The sequence below is a fragment of the Podarcis pityusensis genome (genome assembly GCF_964106645.2).
Source record: "Podarcis pityusensis genome assembly, chromosome: 2".
NCBI classification, from domain to species: domain Eukaryota; kingdom Metazoa; phylum Chordata; class Lepidosauria; order Squamata; family Lacertidae; genus Podarcis; species Podarcis pityusensis.
In genome coordinates this window covers 95988684-96009122 of record NC_138029.1, presented here as the reverse complement: position 1 = coordinate 96009122, position 20439 = coordinate 95988684, and the positions used below count along the sequence as shown (strand labels likewise).

General features: G+C 40.9%; 2 protein-coding genes across 2 annotated transcripts in view; one reads left to right on the top strand and one right to left on the bottom strand.

The window, feature by feature from the left end:
- The window catches only part of CNTN3 (contactin 3), a 165194-nt gene extending 151446 nt beyond the window's left edge, over positions 1-13748 (bottom strand). Inside the window, exon 1 of the mRNA XM_080995688.1 lies at positions 13443-13748. The gene's annotated coding sequence lies outside the window, so the exon portion shown is untranslated. The remainder of the gene's footprint in view (positions 1-13442) is intronic.
- Positions 13749-13961: 213 nt separating this feature from the next.
- Positions 13962-20439, top strand: part of LOC308470757 (uncharacterized protein) — a 31442-nt gene continuing 24964 nt past the window's right edge. Inside the window, exons 1-3 of the mRNA XM_080994166.1 lie at positions 13962-14063; positions 16449-16871; positions 19910-20007. Coding sequence (XP_080850292.1) covers positions 16701-16871; positions 19910-20007 — 269 coding nt within the window. The 5' untranslated portion in view covers positions 13962-14063; positions 16449-16700. The remainder of the gene's footprint in view (positions 14064-16448; positions 16872-19909; positions 20008-20439) is intronic.

The window sequence follows — 20439 nt, the reverse complement described above, 5'->3', positions numbered from 1 at the left end:
ATGCAACCTACTTTCACGTCTACTGTTCCACAGAGCAATTGTTAGATTTCAGTCACTGTGAATCTGTTTACAGTGGAACCTCTGGTTACGAACTTAATTCGTTCTGGAGGTCTGTTCGTAACTGGAAACTGTTCTTATCCTGAGGCGCGCTTTCGCAAATGCGGCCTCTGGCACGCGATTGTTCGCTACTGGGAGCAGCTACTTCCCAGTTAGCAGAGCTCATAACTTGAAGTGTTCACAAGGAGGATGGTTTGCAAACAGAGGTATTACTGTATATTACCAATAAACTGGGTTAACAACTTACAGACTCAATACAGCCTCCACTGATTTGCTTACAGACTCAATACAGACTTGCTTACAGACTCAATACAATATTTGTATATTGTATTGATATACAAATATTTGTATATTGTATTGTATGTATCCACTGATTTGCTTACAGACTCAATACAGATTTGCTTACAGACTCAATACAACAGATTTTAAAAGGCTGTCTGAGGCTAGAATGTTAGGACAGGCATTTCAGAAAGAATGCAAGTACAGAGGGGCCCAGGAAAAGTTGTATGCATACAGAAGAGGAGGATAATGAAAGTATTGCACTTCTGTAATTTTCACATCTCTGTACTCATATTGGTCCTTGACTGGGGGCTCAAACAAGCCTCAACTACAAGCCATGCAGAGGTACTAGCAAGAGGAGAAGACCACTGATGAGTCATTTCACCTTCACTTCTGCAAAAAGCAATTTCAAGAGAAGGGCATTCAATCAGCACTGTTTCTGCTGACAGCCTTTACACTAGTGTCTATGTTCTACAGATGGGATTACCTGGAACTGGAAGAAAGGATGTACACCATCCCTCTCGCCTGAATAGATTTTGGAATGAGTTATTCTGACCTCCTGCTATTTTTTAGTTTTGGGATATTCACTATGAGTATAATTGAACTCATCCTGTACATGCAGACCCTGAAACTGATAGATTAAAACATACATGCACTATATTGTATGAGCAAATTTAAAGTCATGGACAGGGACTCACAGTTCATTTCTGTTTCATGTTTCGATAGGTGTAAACAGTAACAGTCTATCTATCGTGGGAACCCTAGGAAGTCAGTTGTATGCAATAACCCAGGCATAGGCAAACTCCTCCTGCCAGGTGTTTTGGGACTACAACTCCCACCATCCCTGACCACTGGTTCTGTTAGCTAGGGATGATGGGAGTTGTAGTCCCAAAACATCTACAGGGCCGAGTTTGCCTATGCCTGCAATAAACTAAGGTTAAGCATGATAATGATTCGTGAACTGTAGAGTACAAGGTGCTTTAAGAGTCTTAATGAAAATAGGAAGAAAATGCTAAATGGCTTTACAACTCTGAATAGTGACAAGCGCAGAATTTAAACATCTGCCCTTACTGCACTTTTCTGCAGCTGTATTAAACTGAAAGGCTGACTGGAACAGGGTAGCACTGCTAGGTTTATGCAGACTCCACATCACTAAAGCATTTGTTTTCTTAATGTTGAGTTGTAAAACAAATCAGTAACCCGCAGCTGCTTTGCTCCTCACCATTCATTCTGCTACTGCACTGTGCCACCGTGGCTCAGCACAGAGGCAAAATGACTGGGTGGGAGTAAGCTAGAATCTCTTCTCTCGAAGCTCATGCATTTGCTCATTCACTCAACATCATGGTTTGCCTTAGTGTTTAGCGTGAACCAAACCATCCTGTGCAAACATAGCAATGCAACCTCTTAATGTTGAATTCAATACAGAAACCTTCCAAAAGGGGCCCCACACACTGAGCTTAATGCAATAGAAATGTATTAGATCAAAAAGAACGAGTAAACCACCATTCTAGTCCCATTAAAAAAGACAAAATGTTCAAAACTAAATAAAATGGTAAAAATGCAGTAACTTGGTACAGTATTTGCATGCCAACTATTCTGACTTACATGCGTTACTAAATGAAGTACAACTCAATTCCTGTAACACTGGGCACCATGGAATTTTCTGCCAAAGGATAATGGAAACCTCCATCATGTAAGCTAAGCAAAGTTTATCATAATTGCTTGCTCTAGGCTGGGTTACACCAGTAATGCCACCAATAATTTCTTTCATCCCCAGCGTAAAGTAGTATTACACTGCTAGCACTTTACTAAATCAAAGTCTGTAAAGCTTCTTGATTGTCTTCACTGATTTATTGCAGGAGAAATCTACAACTATAAAAACCTGCAATTGATTATACTTTAATATCATAGAAGAGATAAATATATGTAGCCATAAAACATCTTTTGAATGTCAAGCTCTGTTGGACTGAAACAAGATTTCAAAATTACTAGCATGTCAATGCAATTCCAGAAGAGCTGCAGAAGCAAAAACAAAAACGTGCTGCACAGTTAAGAACTTATCAACATAAATTTCAGGAACTACTCTTACAAAGACACACATTGACCTTAAATAAGGGGACTTGAAATCCATGAATCCTCTAATGCTTAATAATTTATTTAAAAGTAGTTAAAGGCTATATATGACACTAAGGCTGCAGTCCTTTAGTCATTGAACTAAGGAAGCCTCAATGAACTCAATGGGATGTACTTCTGAATAGACTTGTCTAAGATTACAGAATCATAGAATTTTAGAGTTGGAAGGGACACCGAGGATCATCTAGACCAAACCCCTGCAATGCAAGAATCTCAACCAAAGCATCTGTGACAGATGGCCATCCAACCTCTGCTTAAAAACCTCCAATGAAGGAAAGTCCACCACCTTCTGAGGGACTCTGTTCCACTGATGAATGGTTATTCCTGATGTTTAGTCAGAATTTCCTTTCATGTAACTTAAGACCACTGGTTTGGGTCCTCTCCTCTGCAGTAGGAGAAAACAAGTTTGCTCCATTTTCCAAATGACAGCTCTTCAGATATTTAAAGATGACTATCTTATATCCTCTCAGTCTTCTCTTATCCAGGCTAAACATACCCAGTCCCCTAAACTGTTCCTCATAAGGCTTGGTTTCCAGACCTTTGATCATCTTTGTTGCCTTCCTCTGCACATGTTCCAGCGTGTCAAAATCCTTCTTCAATTGTGGTGCCCAGAACTGGGCATAGGTACTCCAGAAAATGGTCTTATTAAAACTGAATAGAGTAGTACTATTACTTCTCTTGATCTGGACACTATGCTTCTGTTGATGCAAGCATTAACTTTTTTTGCTTCTGCGTCACACTGTTGTCTCATGTTAAGCTTGTGGTCTACTAAGACCTCTAGATCGTTTTCCCATGTACTACTGGCATGCCAGGTGTCCTCCATCTAATATTTGTGCAGCTGGTTCTTCTTGCCTAAGTGTGCAACTTTACATTTGACCCTACTGAAATTCATTTTGTTAGTTTTGGACCCAATTCTCCAATCTGATTGTACTGCAGGAATCTGATAGCCCCATTTGAACAGGAGTGACACTGAGTTCAATGAGACTTAATACGCAGGTAAGTGTGCACGAGATTGCAGTCACACAGATTAGCCTGCCTGCATATTAGCTGAGGTGTGTATCTAAATATTCCTCACAATACATAAGATATGCAAATCCACTTAATGTTAAAAATTAGCTACCACAGAAGGGCAGTTTACATATACATAGTGCTCTGACTATCTTCCTGCACCTCCATCAGCATTTGAAGTACATTGACAAAAATGGTGAAACTAACTCTTCCATCTTGGCTTTGGACTTGGTTGCAAGAAAGATTTTAGATACCATGAGAAGGGGTGACAAATTTATGAAGTACAAATGCAAAAGAAGAAAATGTCCTTGTGTAGCACACTGCGATGAGAAGCTGAAGAACATAAAATGTATTAAAATTAATATATTCCGAAGTGCAGAAGAGCTTAGTCATATAGAGATTATACTTTCATGAATGCATGAAGTATAACCATTGTTAATAGTGTTCTGTTACTCTGTCTGCTTATTTATTTTATATTAATCACATTCAGGAAAACTGACCCAATAACCATAAATAGCTAACACAATTATGTAAAAACGGGGGAGAATGGATTCAGTCAATTCATATTAAATTACCAAGAAAGAGTTCATTGTAATACATGTCTGCACAGAATATTTGCAGCTAGCAATCTAAAGTCATAATCTGCATTTCAGGGTTGTTTTTTTAAGAATCAAAGTATATAATAGAAAAAAGTAGAATTATTATTTGTGGGGATGGACAAGAAAATTATTGGAAACATCCCACAGTACAGCTTCAGTTCTTCAAAGAGCCTGTCTGTTACTTATAGCTCAGTTGCTTTGTTGTCTCATCTGTGTAAGGGAGAAATAAATGTTCCACAACAAAGTAGCAAGATGTGGAAAAAATATGAATGCCTTTGGTGGAGGAAAAAGGATTGGTATACTTTACTTAAATTACTTGGCAGGGTGTTTCCTCACTTTTAACTTAGGCAGAAACCCTGTGAGGCTGCCCACAATAAATGTGAGGTGCACAAAAACTGACAAACCATGCCTGGGGCAGGACAGAATGCATAGGATTGTTCCCATGAGTACTCTGGCTATCCCAGCAGGAAGTCTGGCAGGACCAAAAGCTTTAGGTATGCTTCACAATCCCTCTGGGCATCTAAAGAAGTTGGCCTGAGGTTCACTGGAACCTTCTGCTCCTGCTGGTAGTGACCAGAATAGCTATCTAATCGGAGCATGTCTAGGGACATCCTCACCTGCCCCTACCAGGAAACCTGGAGTGCTCAGAAGGTTCAAGCATACCTCATGCTCACTACAGGTATTCCTCTCCCCAGAAGTAGGAAAACTCTCATCTCCTTATTTAAGGAAGGTAAGCCAACCTTAATATATAGTCATACCTCGGGTTACAGTATTTTTTCAGGTTGCGTTTTTTCGGGTTACGCACCCGCCGAAACCCGGAAGTACCGGAACGGGTTTCAGCGGTCGCACATGTGCAGAAGTGCCGAATCGCAACCCGCGCATGCGCAGACGCGCCCCTGCAGGTTGCAAATGCTGCGGGTTGCGAGCGTGCATCCTGCATGGATCACACTTGCAACCCAAGCGTCCATTATGTGTGTGTGTGTGTGTGTGTGTGTGTGGAACATTTTTAACATATGAAATAATTTGAAAGTGTCAATTTCCCCCACTCACCACCCAAAATGACACAGTCCACTCTATGACATCAAAACTTTTCCACTTCATTCCCACTTGGGGATGGGTGGGTGTTTTATCTGGGAGGTATTCTTGCAAGCAGAAGGTCCCAGGTTCAGCCTTGGGCATCTCCTGGTAGGGCTAGTAAAACCTGAAGAGTCACCGCCAACCAGTGTCAACAATACTGAGCTGGATGGGACAAAGGTCTGACTCAATATAAGGCAGTTTCGTATGTTTCGATTTTCCATTCTTCTGCATTTGTGAACAAGGGAGCAATAATCTTCAATAAAACGAACGGCCTCCCCAGTGGCAACTCCATGCTCTGGAATCTTCTTATAAGAGAAGCACATTAAACAACAATGAGGAACCTGTGGTTCTTCAGATGTTGTTGGGCTCCAAAACACATCATCCCTAACAAATTAGCATGTTGGCTGGGGCTGATGGGAATTGGAGTCAAATAGCATCGGAAAACATTTAAAGTGCTTTTATTATTTTATCACTTGTTGTTTGCCACCCTGGACTCCTTTTAGGAGGAAGGGTAGAATATAAATTTAATAATAATTAAACATTTGGAAAACCACAGGTTCCCCAACACTGACATAAATCCTCCTCCTTATTGTCTTTAAGAAGGCAACTTAAAACTTTTACTTTTCAAAAAGCATCACATTGTGTATCTGCTAATTTTGTCCTTGATGGTTTCTATTCTTAACATTTTGACTGATGCTTTTAATTTTAATGTGATATATTTGCTTAATATTGTTTGTTTTGAACTTTTTGTACACTACCGTGAAATCTGTACAAAACAAACCCGTAAGCATGGCAGATGAATGTAAAAAATATACAGAAAACATTTGTGGACAGTGTGTATGTGTGTGTGAGAGAGATGTTATTCTCCCTTTAATTTTCATATAAAAATTTATAGGAAATTGTCTTACTCAGTCTGCAATAGGAAGGTGAGCTGAGAACCGGAATTTACTACTATGACTAACTAAGATCCATTAATTTTATTGGGTCTACTGTGAGTAAGAAATAGTTGGATACAACCATGCACTTAACTGCTGATCTGTTTGCAGGTCCAAGCTAAAAGCCAATGTATCAAACCTCCCCAATGCTAGCAAGAGTACAATGTTCAGAAGAAAGTAGAGAAAATATATGATGGCTAAATCCTTCTTCTTTGGTTGCAGAAATTTTAAAAACTATCACTGAACTTGTTGTATTTGGTAGCAAAATTATAATTAAGTAAAAAATAAATTAATGCTAAGGAGGGAGAAATAAGCCATCCCCTTTTACAAACCGATAGAGCCTAATTTCAGTGTTCCTCAAATTCACACATGCATACAAAGTTTCAAAAACTTAAATGAAGAACTTAAAAATAAACAAATAAATAATAATAATAAATGGTTTGAGCATTTTGTTATTCTGTTCATTTCTTGGAGCAACTTCATTGTCAGCCAAAGATTGCAGAGGGAATATTTAAAGATGCTGCTATCTCATTCAAAGAATCACAATAGTGTGAACTGTGTAGCCAGGGCTTAGTCAGGTGACATTCGCACAAATTTCCCCGTGGTACATTGAGGGATGTATGGCAATTCATAAGGTAAAACAGATGCCCCATTGCTGTTCCCAACCCAACTTTTTGAATAGGCACTCTTAAACGGCAAAATACATCTAGTAATATGGAAAGATCCATTCTAGGTCATGAATTGCAGAACAGGCAACAACAACAAAAAGTGACTGCAACCAGCAAATGCATACTACTGTACTGAGTAGTTCTGGGCCTCTCCTATTTGGATACAAAATGAGAGGGAGATTACGTTAGTCACCCAAACATCTCTACCAAAGAAAACTGATAATGAAATGCCTGCAAATTGAAGCCATTTCCCTGTTCTTACAGAATCCGTATTAGACTGTTGCTCTGACCAACTTCAACCCACGATGTAGTAATCAGGAGTCACAATGCTCTTTGGAAATAGGAAAACAGTGAACAATTGAATTCTGCACAGTTTGCTTTCTTCCTATCATTAAAACCTCCCTTTTCCATTCATTCTGTAACCACAAAACAAATGGGAAAATCTGACCTAAGGCTGGGAAAAGGTTTTTACAAATTCCTGTTCTATAAATCCATTTGCAAATTATTTCACAGCACTAGGCATGGAAGGGGGAGCTAACAGTCTCTCATGAGACTTCCTTTGCAGGCAAGGCACAATGCAAAGTAGCAAAAAAGTAACGAAACAGTAGAAAAGAATCATTTCAAAATATGCAAATCAGTTACTCAGTTACTTTCTTATATGCTAGCTTTATACATCAGTGCAACCAGAATTTTTTTCTAAATGGAACCTCTATTTTAAGGTTTTCTTGTTGTTTTTAATGAACATATTTCAGAACTACCAGGTAACATGTAATACTGCCCAAGCTATGTCCTTATAGGTCCAGAAAGTGCAGGGGAGTAAATAGGATGCTTGGAAATACCAGACAACTAAAGAAACAAGGAATAAATTTAGGTTTTTTGATGTTGCTTTTAATTACGTAGGACAAATTTTCTGATTCTACCACCTAATCTTTGATCATTGTATTAGAAGATATATCATATCTTCCAAGAGATTATTGTGAGTCTGCCCCCAAGAAGTTTCCCTGGATCCTGAGAATTTCAACAACTATCAACCAGTGGCAGATATACCCTTCTTAGGCAAACTGCTTGAATGAGTGGAGGCCACACAACTTCAAAAGTTTCTAGATGGTGCATTACTTAGATCCAATTCAGACCAACTTTAGATCCAGTTTTAACACAGAAGCTGCAAATATATTCTTTTACCCCTCAGCCTTTTAAAATGTTGGGTATTGTAATCTGCAGTATTAATTTCTGGTTTTACTGATTTTGTGTTTGCGTGAAAGCTTACACCAATGCTATTGTTACTCTATTCCCTTATAAACTGCTCTGTGAAGCTTTTGGTTGAAGAGTGGTATATAAATGTATAAAAGAAAATACAGGAATAAATAGACATATAAATCATATTGGGGTTTTTTAAAAAAATAACAAGCTGTAATGCATCGTGCATGGTATTTCTTTTAAAATTATTATCATTTTGTTGGCATTTCAAAAATGACAGAAATAGAATTGATAAAGGCAATAGATAGAAGTGGTCATGCAAGTATCTCCTACCAAGAAATCCTTTCAATAACTACCTATGTATGCAGTGCATGGCTCAAAAGCTGCCATGACAAACATGATGATTGCCCTGTGTAATTGGTTAGATAAAGTGATATTCTTGCTGAGAGTGCCATCAAGTGTTATCATTGGGAAGGGTTGACTCAAGTCTCATTTTACTCCGATTAACCACAAGGTGATAGTGATGCTAAATCATGTTGCTTTTGAAACATACATTAACTCTTTTTAAAAATTAGCCCCGATTTCCATTTACCAGTTGTCTAAACTACCAAACTTGAAAATCTATCAACAACTGCCATTTCATTATCAAGCCAAGGATCTCCAAGTCAGGCTTCTTCGTTGTTCAGTCATAAACTGAGTCCTTCTGTTAGAGATCACGGACTCCTGTTCATTCTGATTCAGGAATAATTTGATTTACTAGAGCTGCCACCTAAAAAATCAGATCACTGGTTCATACAGCCCAGTGCTGTCTACTCTCAACTGGCAGTGGCTCTCTAAGACTGGGGATTTTCCAAGCCATATTATACAATATGATTACTGGGATTTCAAAGGTAGAAATAACGTCCAGGGTGAATTTCCAAAATGTGACACTTTGTCCTGCATCTTAGGCAAATCAATCAAAAAATCGCAGGGTTTTGGGCATTTTTGTACAAGAATTTTCTTTTAAAAAAAGTTCAACAATTTTGGGATCTTCCTAAAAAAAGCTCAAGAACTTTCAGGGTGTCCTGGTTTATACTTATTGAAATATGGCAACCCTAGATTTACTGGATTAAGTTTAAAAACACAGTGGGTTTCTGGATTGTCTAATTTGTTCTTCTATGTTTTGGAAGCTTCTGAGCAGGCCTACAGTGGCTTTACAAATATAAGGATATAACACTAAATGTAGTAATTTGTCCTCCAAATTTCATGGGAAGTGCCACAACTCCCGAATCTACTATCAACTTCTGATAATTCCCCGTAATCCAAAAGAAATTATAGACTGTGTGCAGCATCAAACGGTCTTCATCTAATCAACCAGACATATTAGAGAGCTTTTCAGTGCCTCTTTTAAACATTAGCAGACAAGAAAATTACAGACCCTGTAGATCAGGTCTTTTGGTCCAGTGCTACAAACCTTCTTCTTCATTCACAACCGAAACAAGCATGCCAAACACATTCTACATGCTTTCTCTCAAACCATGCTGGGTTTTGAACAACTCACTTCAAAATAGCAAAAAAAAAAAAGATAGGTAGTCAACATGGTGCCCTCAGATGTTTGTTATACTACAACTCCCATGATGCCCAGACAGTGTGGCCAATGGTCAAGGATTATGGGAAATGAAGTCCAACAACATCTCTGGAGGACACCATGTTGCCTATCCCTGGGCTACACAGATAGGACAAGTCACACACCCACGCATGCAATACTATTTCACATTAAAGCAATAATGTAAAGTGATGGTAAAAGGTGAAATCTTCCATATATATGCACACAAGCTTCCCAGGCAAGATAGGAACATGGAAAGCACATATGTACAAGTATTTGCATGATGCGTAGTTTTCTTTTCATACATGTCTGATGAACCCAATACAAAATTTAACACTACTGTCTTTCCCAAACAAAATTTTATTACACTTAGACCTTGTCCTGACAAGAGAATGATAGGTGTTTCTTTGTTAGTAACCTTTCAAAAATTAAACTGAAAGTCAGATATCAATCTTTAAATAAGTTACTCTTAGCTTCAGATCTGACACACAGTACAATCCTACTGGAACTTTTCCACACAGGTCCAACATTGCCCAACATTGAAGTTATGCCCATGACTATTGGGTATTCTGTTCAGAACCCTACATTAGGAAAACAATCATATAGCTAAATTTCTAAGAATGCTTGGTGGGGGGCTGTAAAGTTTTTGTATTTATATTCCATAGAGATTTCTTTCCCTAGTTCTGTATGACCATAGGATACATACCGTTTGTGTCATATAAAGGCTTAATAGTCGGTGAAAATATAATGAATATATAATGCCTAGATTCCAGCATATCTGGAATCTAAACATTCTGAAATGTCAAAGCATGCACATCAGTTGCCCTCAAGACAAAAATGACCAAGACTATCAGGAAGTCGAACTTTTTAAAGATCCAGAACTGATCAGGATTTCTGCAGCTAATGTTACAAGCTTCTATTAAATAATTCTGTCAAACACTCTTTTTAAATCATGTTTCTGAAACCAAGATGCCTCTGAAACCAAGATGCGTTTATAATGAATACATTTCCACACCTGTCTGCATGCATCTCAGAAATGTTATTTGCAGTGCCATAAACGTCAGAGAGAACCTCTGTTATAAATCCTTATTTCTTGTTTATGGCTTTGTCCGTTAAAAAAGTCACTCTCATCTGAAACTCTGCATGCAAGCATCTCAGTCAGAAATCAAATTTCTTTTATAACAAGTTTCCAAAGTGCCCATAAAACTTCAGCCACAACCGTCAAAATTGGGTAACGCAGCTTGTGCTGCATTTGGCAGCATTATCACATGCTGTTGAAAGGGATTAAACTACAAGCCTAGTTGAATGGGGGGGGGAGGTATCCAATGGTCTTTCTGACCATCTGTGTATACAAGAAGCTGCCACCTACAAAATCAGATCATTGGTTCATACAGCCCAGTACTGTCTACTCTCAACTGGCAGTGGCTCTCCAAGACTGGGGATTTTCCAAGCCATATTATACAGTATAATTTTCAATGCAGTCCCCAGGGACTGAACTTGGGACTTTCTTCTTGAGAAGTATGCACTCTGTGATTTTGGAAAAAAGCAAGATGTAATATATGTCTGTGGTCAAGTCAACTGGTAAGAACAACAACAGTGCAATCCTGTACAAGTCTATTTAGAATCATGTTTCTTTAGTTCAATGGGATTTACTCCAAGGTAAATTGGTATAAGGCTGCAAACTGCAACCTAAATGACATAAAAGCCAGTTCTTGCTCAATCCAGGAATGCATAAGTGGATCAGAATCACCCTATCAAATGCAGCCACAGAAGATCCAAGAGTGATAAATCAGTAAGTCACAGTATCTAACACTGAGAAATGGACCAGCAAATACATTCAAAATTAAGAGTACCAACCATTAAGGAACATGTTATAGAGAACAGCCCTAGAATGGCAGGATGACCTGCCAATCTACATGATCCAGTAAGATTAATTGATATTTTAATAGTGACTACCTATTCATCTGCAATCCCTTACCAAGAGCAAACTATGAAGCATGAAATAACTATCTTTTTTTGTTTCAAGAGGATCCCTGATTTAATTTATTGTTTATAAACTGGAAATATGAAGCAAAGCAAGTTTATTCTCAAGGAATCTTTTTGACTGGGGGTTGTTAGAGAGGGAGACTGTAGTTTTGTCACCCTTCTAATTGGATTATATAAAACAAACACTTCAGTTTACAAATAAAGCAATGCTCAATGAAAGCTCGTTTTTAATCATCAGCAGAAAGCATCTGACCCCTAGTGCTCACAAAAGTGAGAGCAAAAAAAGATATTCAGTCAGTAAAGCTAACATTATAGATCGGTTCGAACAGAGCAGCATTAGCATCTTCCATTGCTCATGCTGCTAAAGAGAAGCACAGGAGAATGGAGCAGTATTTTTCCCTAGCTCCAAATGTCAGGGGTTGTTCTTTTAAAAAATGATTTTTAGGGAATGCATTCTGCATTCAGTACTGCAAGATAACATTTAAACACAAATTAAAGACACAGGGAATGTGATTGTTTTACAGGTGATTTAACAATAAAATCCCATGAGTAATGCAGGTGGTGTGAGTCATTGACAGCCCTCTGTAATAATCATTGATAATATCTACACTTCCAAAACAGATCCCCCCCCCCCACACTTTAAGTGCAGTATTATTATACAAGAGCAATATAGCCCCAGGTGGGGCTCGTGTGGATTATTCTGCCTTCGTTTATTTTACTGCAATTGATCTTGAGATTTTGCCTTGCTGATATCCTGCCCCCATTTTAGTTTGGGGGCACATTAGAAACTCCGCCCCCCCTTCCTCCTTTGAGCACAGGAGTGAAGGAATGTGCTCTGTGAAATGAAAGCACAGGGCTGTAAAGCTTGCATATCATTATTATTTACAACTAAATAACACTTTATGCATTTGATGAAGTGGACTCCAACTCCATGGAAGCTTGTACCACAATAAGGCTGCAATCCTTATAAACACTTCCTTCTGATTAGGGGCTTGCACTGCAAATCTATTAGTCTTTAAGATGCCACAACACACACACACACACACACACACAACCAGTGAACTTTTGTTTATGTCCTTTACTCTCAGAGGTGCCTATTTGTTTGTTCTCTGCTTACCGTCCCATCAACCTAACGCAGGAGTTGTTTTGTGTATGTTTTTATAATGAGTTTGTTGTTACAAACGAAGTGACAGCAAAGGAGAAAAGGGAGAGGCAAGAGGATCTGCTTTCAGACAGACAGCGCCTCAGAGAACAACCCCAGGAGTCTTCCTTCCACCCCACAAAATGCAAGGTTTTCGTCGACTTCGCCTCTCTTTGGCAGAGCTTAAAAAAAAAAAAAAAGGAGGCTGCTGCGAATGGCAGCAGAAGAGGAAAGGTGACAGCTGGCTTTTTGTTTTGCTTTTAAGGCGAATGTGCATTCGGAAATGATGCCGGCAATAAAAAAAGGACCAAGCCGAGAGCGGCGAGGAGATGGGGAAGAAATAAAAACTTGAGCCTGGCGCCTCGCAAATCACATAGCAGCGCCCTGTCTCAACACTTAACAGGAAGAAGCAGCTCAGAGAGCACGAGAAATAAAAGGACAACGCCGAAACGTCTCGCAGCTTTCCCACCAGCTTGAAAGCAGCCTGGGGAGGCATGGATACCACCATAAGACACCCCCACCCCCAAAATAAACTTCGCTCCCAAAGTTGAAAGAAAGCAAATTGAGGCGGTTAGGAAACGTGACAACTCCCCCTCGTTCCCAACTCTCTCGGCAGACGTGGACCGAAGAAGAACCCCACCACCAACGCAGGCTGGGCGGGGCGGAGACCCCCACTAGGTTCCTTGCAAAAGTTCGTTGTAACCCCCCCCCCCAATTTTGTTCTAAACCCCCTGACAGAAATGCCCCCCCCCCCGCTCCGTGCCCTAGTTCGGCAACCCACCTGCCGTCTTCGTCGTAGTCGGCGCGCTCTGTTCCGGTTTTATTTTTTTTCCCCTCCTCCTGCGCCACCAGCACTTCCACAAGAAGCAGCCGCGAGCCTGGGTAAGTAATCCTGTGCGGCTCCTCCCGCAGCGCCCGCCGCCTCTTCTGGAGCTGCGACAACAGCGCCGCGCTCGCCGGCACCGCGATGTTCGAGGAGGGAAAGAGAGGAGAGGGCGAGGGGCGGAGAGAAGAAGTGGAGGAGGAGGAGGAGGCGCGCGGGAAAAGCAGGGGAGCCTCTTGCGCAGCGCCGGATTCCTCTACACACGCGCGCGCGAGGGCGCGCGCACACAGACACACGCTCCTCTTCACATCTCTCCTCGTGCACACACGGGCGCGCGCGCCTCTCGCACGTTCTGCCGCCTTTTTTATTTTATTTTCAGCAGCGCCCCCCCCCCCCGCCGATCCGCCCCGCGCGCTTTCCTCCCGGCACAAGGCGACGTCACCTTGCCGAAAATTAAAAATAACGGCGGGGTGGGTGGGTGGGTGGGTGTGTGTGGACGGCGGCGCGTTGGCGGTGAACGTGCCTCATGTCCCTTCTTCTCCCAAGGGCAGAAACTGTAGAGGCTGGGTTTTTAGGTATTACTATATTTAAGTACAGTGTGTATGTATGTAATCATACGAAAGAGAGCAGCCGCCCTCGCTCTTTGCCGTTTGGCAGAGCCCTGTGGAAAAGGCACTCTGCACATGCTCGCTGCTGCTGCTCCTCCTCTCCTCCTCCTTCGCCTCGTTGATAAAGAAGCGGGGAAGGCGCGGACGTGGGAGAACCGCCTTCAGGGGCTCGCTATCCGCAACAACGCAGAAGCTGCAGTCCTGGGTGCGTTTAACCAGGGGACCCCAAACCCGGGACTTATTTCTGAGGCGATTTGCGTTGTTGGGACTAAGTTGATTCCAGTTTCCAGTGCTTCGTGGTTGCAGAAGCCTGCCTAACAGTAATATGACTTCTTTAGACCGACGGGCGCTCCCCCCGCAATATTTGGTATTATGACAACGCGATGAGGGAAGTTCTCCTGAGGATACACCCCACCAAAATAATAATAATAATAATACCTAGGCTGCAATCCGTTCTTATGACCTCAATTCTGCTCGCTCAGAAGTAGGGCATGTCTGGTTTCACGATGTGGGCAGGTTTGCAGCCTCAGTTCATTCCAATGGGACCTACCTGCACTTAAGCATGGATAGTAGGAGCAGACTCTCAGGAGTGTCAAAAGTCTCTGACATGTGAATTGCCTAATCCGTATTACAGCACTATGTTTATCAGGCCATCCAAAATGTCACATTACCTGACAAGCCCCCCCCCCCCCCATGATAAAACATGCCATTTTTGATTTTTCAAAAATGGTGTTTTAGCCAGAGGAAAGGGGTTCCTTTGCATCCCTCGCAATCTCTTCAGACTAATGTTAGGAGTAAAAACTTCGAAAGAGAGTCGACCTGCCCTGCTCCCTCCTCTCACTTTTCAATAACATCCCCTTAGCCAGTTATTTATTGTCATTCACAGACTGGGATGAGCTGCAGGGCATTTCTCTACCCTTGGCTTGAGTTTCAATTTGGAGACGCTGAGCTTTGCCATCTTTCCCTTTAGCACTGATTGCTCTCTGAGTGCTGGGGGTTGAGGGGGTGGGATGGGAAAGAAAAAAGTCTCTGCTTTAAATAAATAATCTTCCATTTCAGCAGTCACACAACAGCTTGCCTGCGTTAAGAAGCCTTTGGCTTGGGCTAAAGCCAGGGAGTTGAAAGGAACTCTTGCATCCTTTTACAGCGCATAGCTATAGAAACCAATCTGCCTGGCTTGCTGCAGCCACCGGTGTGCAGTATATCAGCACCAGGTTCATTTTGCATCCCTAAACAGAGGATGTAAACTTGGAAGAGAAGCTGCACAGTCTCCAGAATGTTCACTACTCCAGTTAGTAAGCCCTGACTTCCCATTAATTGATTTGTCCTATCTGAAAATACAAAGTGTGAATGTCCATGTACACATGTGAGTTAGTTAGATAGATAGACAGACAGACAGACGGAGAAATCATTCTCCTAGCCAGACTGATGAAGCAACTTGAGAACATGGGATGAATGAATCGAGTCTGAATTTGGCAAAGAGTAAAACAGTCATGTCAACCCAGCCCACTTTATTGTGGTGCTCCTACATTATCATGTCACTGCTCCAACCACTATGTGGAGGGAGTTGCAAACTGAGAACACAGTGAAGAGCTCACAAAAACAACTTCACCACCTGTTCTGTTCCTGAAACTTTAATTTAGATCACCAAATTGGGGGTGTGAACTTTCCTTCCTTGGAGGTTTTTAAGCAGAGGTGGATGGCCATCTGTCATGGATGCTTTAGCTGGGAATCCTGCATTGCAGGGGGTTAGACTAGATGACCCTTGGGGTTCCTTCCAACTCTACAGTTCTATGGTTTGCCTTCAGACTGAACCAACCAACAGCAAAGATGCACCACTGTGTTTGAAGATGTGCAGCCCTTGTTCTGAGAAACCTGGCTAATTTTATGAAAATTGTTTTTATTTCCTCCAAAACAAATGTTTTCCCCAAATTAGGGAGTAAGCCCCCACAAAGTATATGAGAAGTATTGTGTAGTAATAAAAAGTTTTAAAACTTGTTAAGGCCCCTTAGAAGCTTCCCCCTCCCCGACGCTTTATTGCATTTTTAAACTGGCTCTGAAGACTTTTGTATTCCACTTTTATAGATTGAGTTTAATTTGACTATGGAACCGTTGGGCTGTTCTTCTATCTCGTGTTTTATGATTATGCTCGGCTGATTGTTGTTTGCCTTCACATTGATGTGCTGAGTTTTTTTTTATTGATTTGTAGTTTTTTGAGAAGTTTGAAATGGTATTTGTGTATTGTTTATGGATGGCACTTTAGCTTTTATTCTGTATTAGATGCTTTGTGAGGATACTGTCTTAGAAAAGAATACATCTAATTAAAAAATAATAATACATTTTCCCATGTAGGGAATGCAATGCAACCTTCTTGTCGTCAGGTTGTGGTGGAGGGTCCATATGTTTTCAAAGTGCAGGCCAACCAGCCTCAAATTGAAGACATTAAAATTATGGAAGACTACAACACACTCACTCATACAGCCCTTTTCATTTTAAGTTTTCCATCATTGGCCTTTGGGCAACGAGGTACTCCATGACTTGACAAATGGGAAATGAATGTCTTGGTTTCCATTTCCATAACTACCTCTTATTGCAAAGGAAATAATGGCCCAGCAAGGAATCAAATGGAGAACCAGCTTGCAGAGTGGTGCAGCCATCATCAAAGACAATTCATCAAATTTGTCATCAAAGGAGCCAGTTCTCCCTGAGATGTTGTGGGGATTCATCTGCAGCGAGATCTTGGGAAGGAATGAGGCAGTGAGCCCCCTTAAAGAGGTCAGTCGGCTCCAACTGTAGCCTTCTTTCTCCTTGTGACCTGATTCCCAGTCCTCCCTCAGTTTTAGAGTCTTCCACTGAGATGTTGAGTGGATGCTTGTTTACAGAGCTAGAAAGATTTTTTTCTATTAACCACCACTCGGTTGAAATGTTTTTGCACATCTTTCAGTGGCTAACAGGTAGTTGTTATGTGTCTTTTGCATAGCTATTTGTCACAACTTGGGTGGAAACACCATTGGGCAGAATCTACAAATAAGTGGGGCCCTCTTGAGGAGTCACACCAGACCATGGTGCAAGCTTGAGTAGGCAAGGCATGGCTCTACTCATCTCACATTTACCAGCAGGGTTCCAGTTGCATGGAAGGCACCACACTGGGTCCTTGTATGCCGGTCAATTTCCACATCATTCTCCAGCCAAGTGTGTTGAGTTGCTGCATCTGGCTTCAGATAATGGATCCTTACCCAATACCATGCTAACTCCACTTTTGTTGTTGTTGTTGTTTAGTCGTTTAGTTGTGTCCGACTCTTTGTGACCCCATGGACCAGAGCATGCCAGGCACCCCTGTCTTCCACTGCCTCCCGCAGTTTGGTCAAACTCATGCTGGTAGCTTTGAGAACACTATCCAACCATCTCGTCCTCTGCTGAGGAGTGTACACTGGGGGAAGGGAGGCTGGAGTCTGACCTGGAGTGGGGGGCAGTGATTTGTGGGGAGCTATACCAGCCAGGAGGTAAGAGTCAAGAGGCAGGAGGAGTTTCAGAGTTTGGGAAGATACATAAGCTGGTGGAGGGGACATGATCCCCTGTTGCTGCAACTGCTCCATTATCTGCCATGTGCAATCCTTTGGCTGGGGAGTGCCCTTGATGTTGGGGGGGGGGGGGATAATTACTATGTGCCTGCCAGAAAACAGAAGCATGATGTTGTGTTTCCTGGGTTTATATTCCAGTTACAGTGTTGAGCAAGACTCCAATGCTATCCCCTTCCTTGTGTTCAGTAATATACCATGCCAGGGAAGAGGGTACGTATGTTTGGGTTTTAGTACTAGTCTCCAATATGCAATCCTATAAGCTGCTGATTCAGTGCAAATAGCCTTCAGTGGGGCATTCTGAATTTTTTAGTATGTGACTTGTTCCTTGATTTTTTGAAAGAACATTTATTTTAAGCAGGTTGAAGAGATATGTAAAAGCAGAGAAGGTGGCATTTTTTAAAAGGGGGAGAGAGCTTTCCCCTTTCAGAAAAAACAAAGTTAAATTCAAGCTGTGTGGGAAATAAGGTGACTGTAGCTGCACTTTGCCTTGCATGTTCTGGGAAAAGCTGATTAGCTTTGGAAGGGATTTAATGCAATTGCAAGTCTGGTAGCCACAGCCATCTTAGCTTTCATAGTTTTTACCAGTCTAATAAATAAGCCTCCTGCCTTGGCAATGGAGTAAACAAAAGTTACATACCAAGACAGAAAGCTTTTGCTCATGTAGTGGGAAAAAGAGTGCTTGTTTTAGCTTTCATTTTTCAGCTTATCATTTCTTAAAAACAGAATAAACTGAGAAGTTGAAAATCACACAGAAATGTTTGTGCATATGTGTGTACGTGCACATGCGCGCGTGCACACACACACACACTTTGGGGATTAAGTAAAAGCTCCAGCCAATTTCTGGGCTGCAAGCCCAGGAGAAAAAGTGCCAAGTTCATGAGTGTCTCTTCAGTGTGGGAGCTGAATGAAGATTTTTATAGAGTCAGACTTCCAATGTTCACAGTACAGAATTTTTGCAAGTAATGTGGTAATTAAGGTATACAAGAAAATTTCATTACAACAACTGCTGTTTTAAAGGGTTTGGTTCTTTAGGAAACTTCAGCAATATGAACAGACCAAATGAGCAGCACTTGAGAACGCTTCTTCATATTGTATGGTCTGTTAACATTTAAGGGAACATGGATGGCCACTTATTTGTCCATATACTGGTAATTAATGAGAACTGTGCTATGGTGATATTTTATTTATTTATTTCTACAATTTATGTCCCAGCTTGGCAGTGCCTTAAGATGGCAAAAATGAAACAATAAATATGAACAATAATAAATTAAAAACAAATAAATGCATCAAATAAAAAGAGCAATCAACAATAAAATCTATTCAAACAAACAAACAAAAAAGAGAACACAGTAAGGTGAAATAGTTTTATGCTTTTCAATGGCATCAAATGAACATTGAATGATTGCTGCAGGTAGATATGCCATCACTGAAAATATAATCACCTGGTAATCACCTACCTAAACTCAGATGGCAAGATTTCCAGACAAAGTCTCTGATGGAGATCTCTGTGAATGTTCAGGCTCCTATGGGTAAAGGTGGTGGAAAACTCCTAGGAAATACAAGTATATAGAAGAACAGACCTTACTGACACTGAGCCAAGCATGGCTTCTGCAATGATCCAAAACTATCAGAATTTTTTGAGAGTGTCAACAAGCCTATAGACCTGTTTGGACTGTCAAGCAACTTTCAACACCAAAAACTCATGAGTAAGCTTAAAAGTAAAGCAATAAGTGGAAAGGTCCTCTTGTGGATCAGGAATTGGTTAAGTTGTGGGAAGCAAAGACTAGGAATAAATGGACAGTTTTCTGAATGGAGAGAAATAGAAAATGGAGACACCCCCCCCCTCAAGGATTGGTATTAGGAACATCTGGTGGGGGGCAGTAGGCTAGCAAAGTTTGTCTTAAAGAAAGGGGACATGGAGACAATATCATATCTTCAGCAAACATGTGAGGAGAAGCAGAATCCTAGCCATGTTCTTGATGCTAAAGCACCTACTAGCCACAAACTCCAGTGGCTGTGTGTTTGGCAGTAACGTGAAGAAAGCCTGCTTGCCTATAGGAAAGGTTGCTTCTTTCTGCTACTTTGCCTTAGCTAGTTTTACAGTTTTGAATCTCTTTGATACCTGTTTTCTGGAGACGCATACAATGTTTGAAAGTTGATTGACCAATCTGTCTCATCCTCTACCTACTTACTGCTTGTTTACTTGGCCTCTTTTGCTCCTCTTATAACTAGGGTTGTACCGTTATCAGCATCAAGCTTAAGGACGTTTCCAGTGTTTCAACATGTACTAAAAAGGCATTACATCATCAGCATTTAGAAAATCACTATAAGTAAGTAAAAGACCCATTCCTTTTTACCCAAATGAAGCTGAGGTCTGCTTAAATGCAAGTATTCAGAGTTTTCAAACCTGATTATGTATGTATGTGTTTATTTATTTATTTGTAATGTGATATCTCCCTTGACCATTGAAGTGGGGTAAATGGATCTTGGTAAGTGCATTCAGGATGTAACTTGCATTCCAGGTTCAAAGACGATGCAATCCACAAATCTGTTTTCAGGCACTACTTATGTCCCTTGAAATGAGATAGTTCCCTTGGGCATCAGTATGGAGCTGTGAAACTTGATATTCGTACTTAAGATATAATTCTAGGTCCCAAAGTTGCATACATATATGCGCTTAGAAATCCAAATGTATTGTATTTCACAATTTTCAAAGGTGGAAGGAAAGTACTATAGAATCTGCAACACCTTGAGACTGTGAC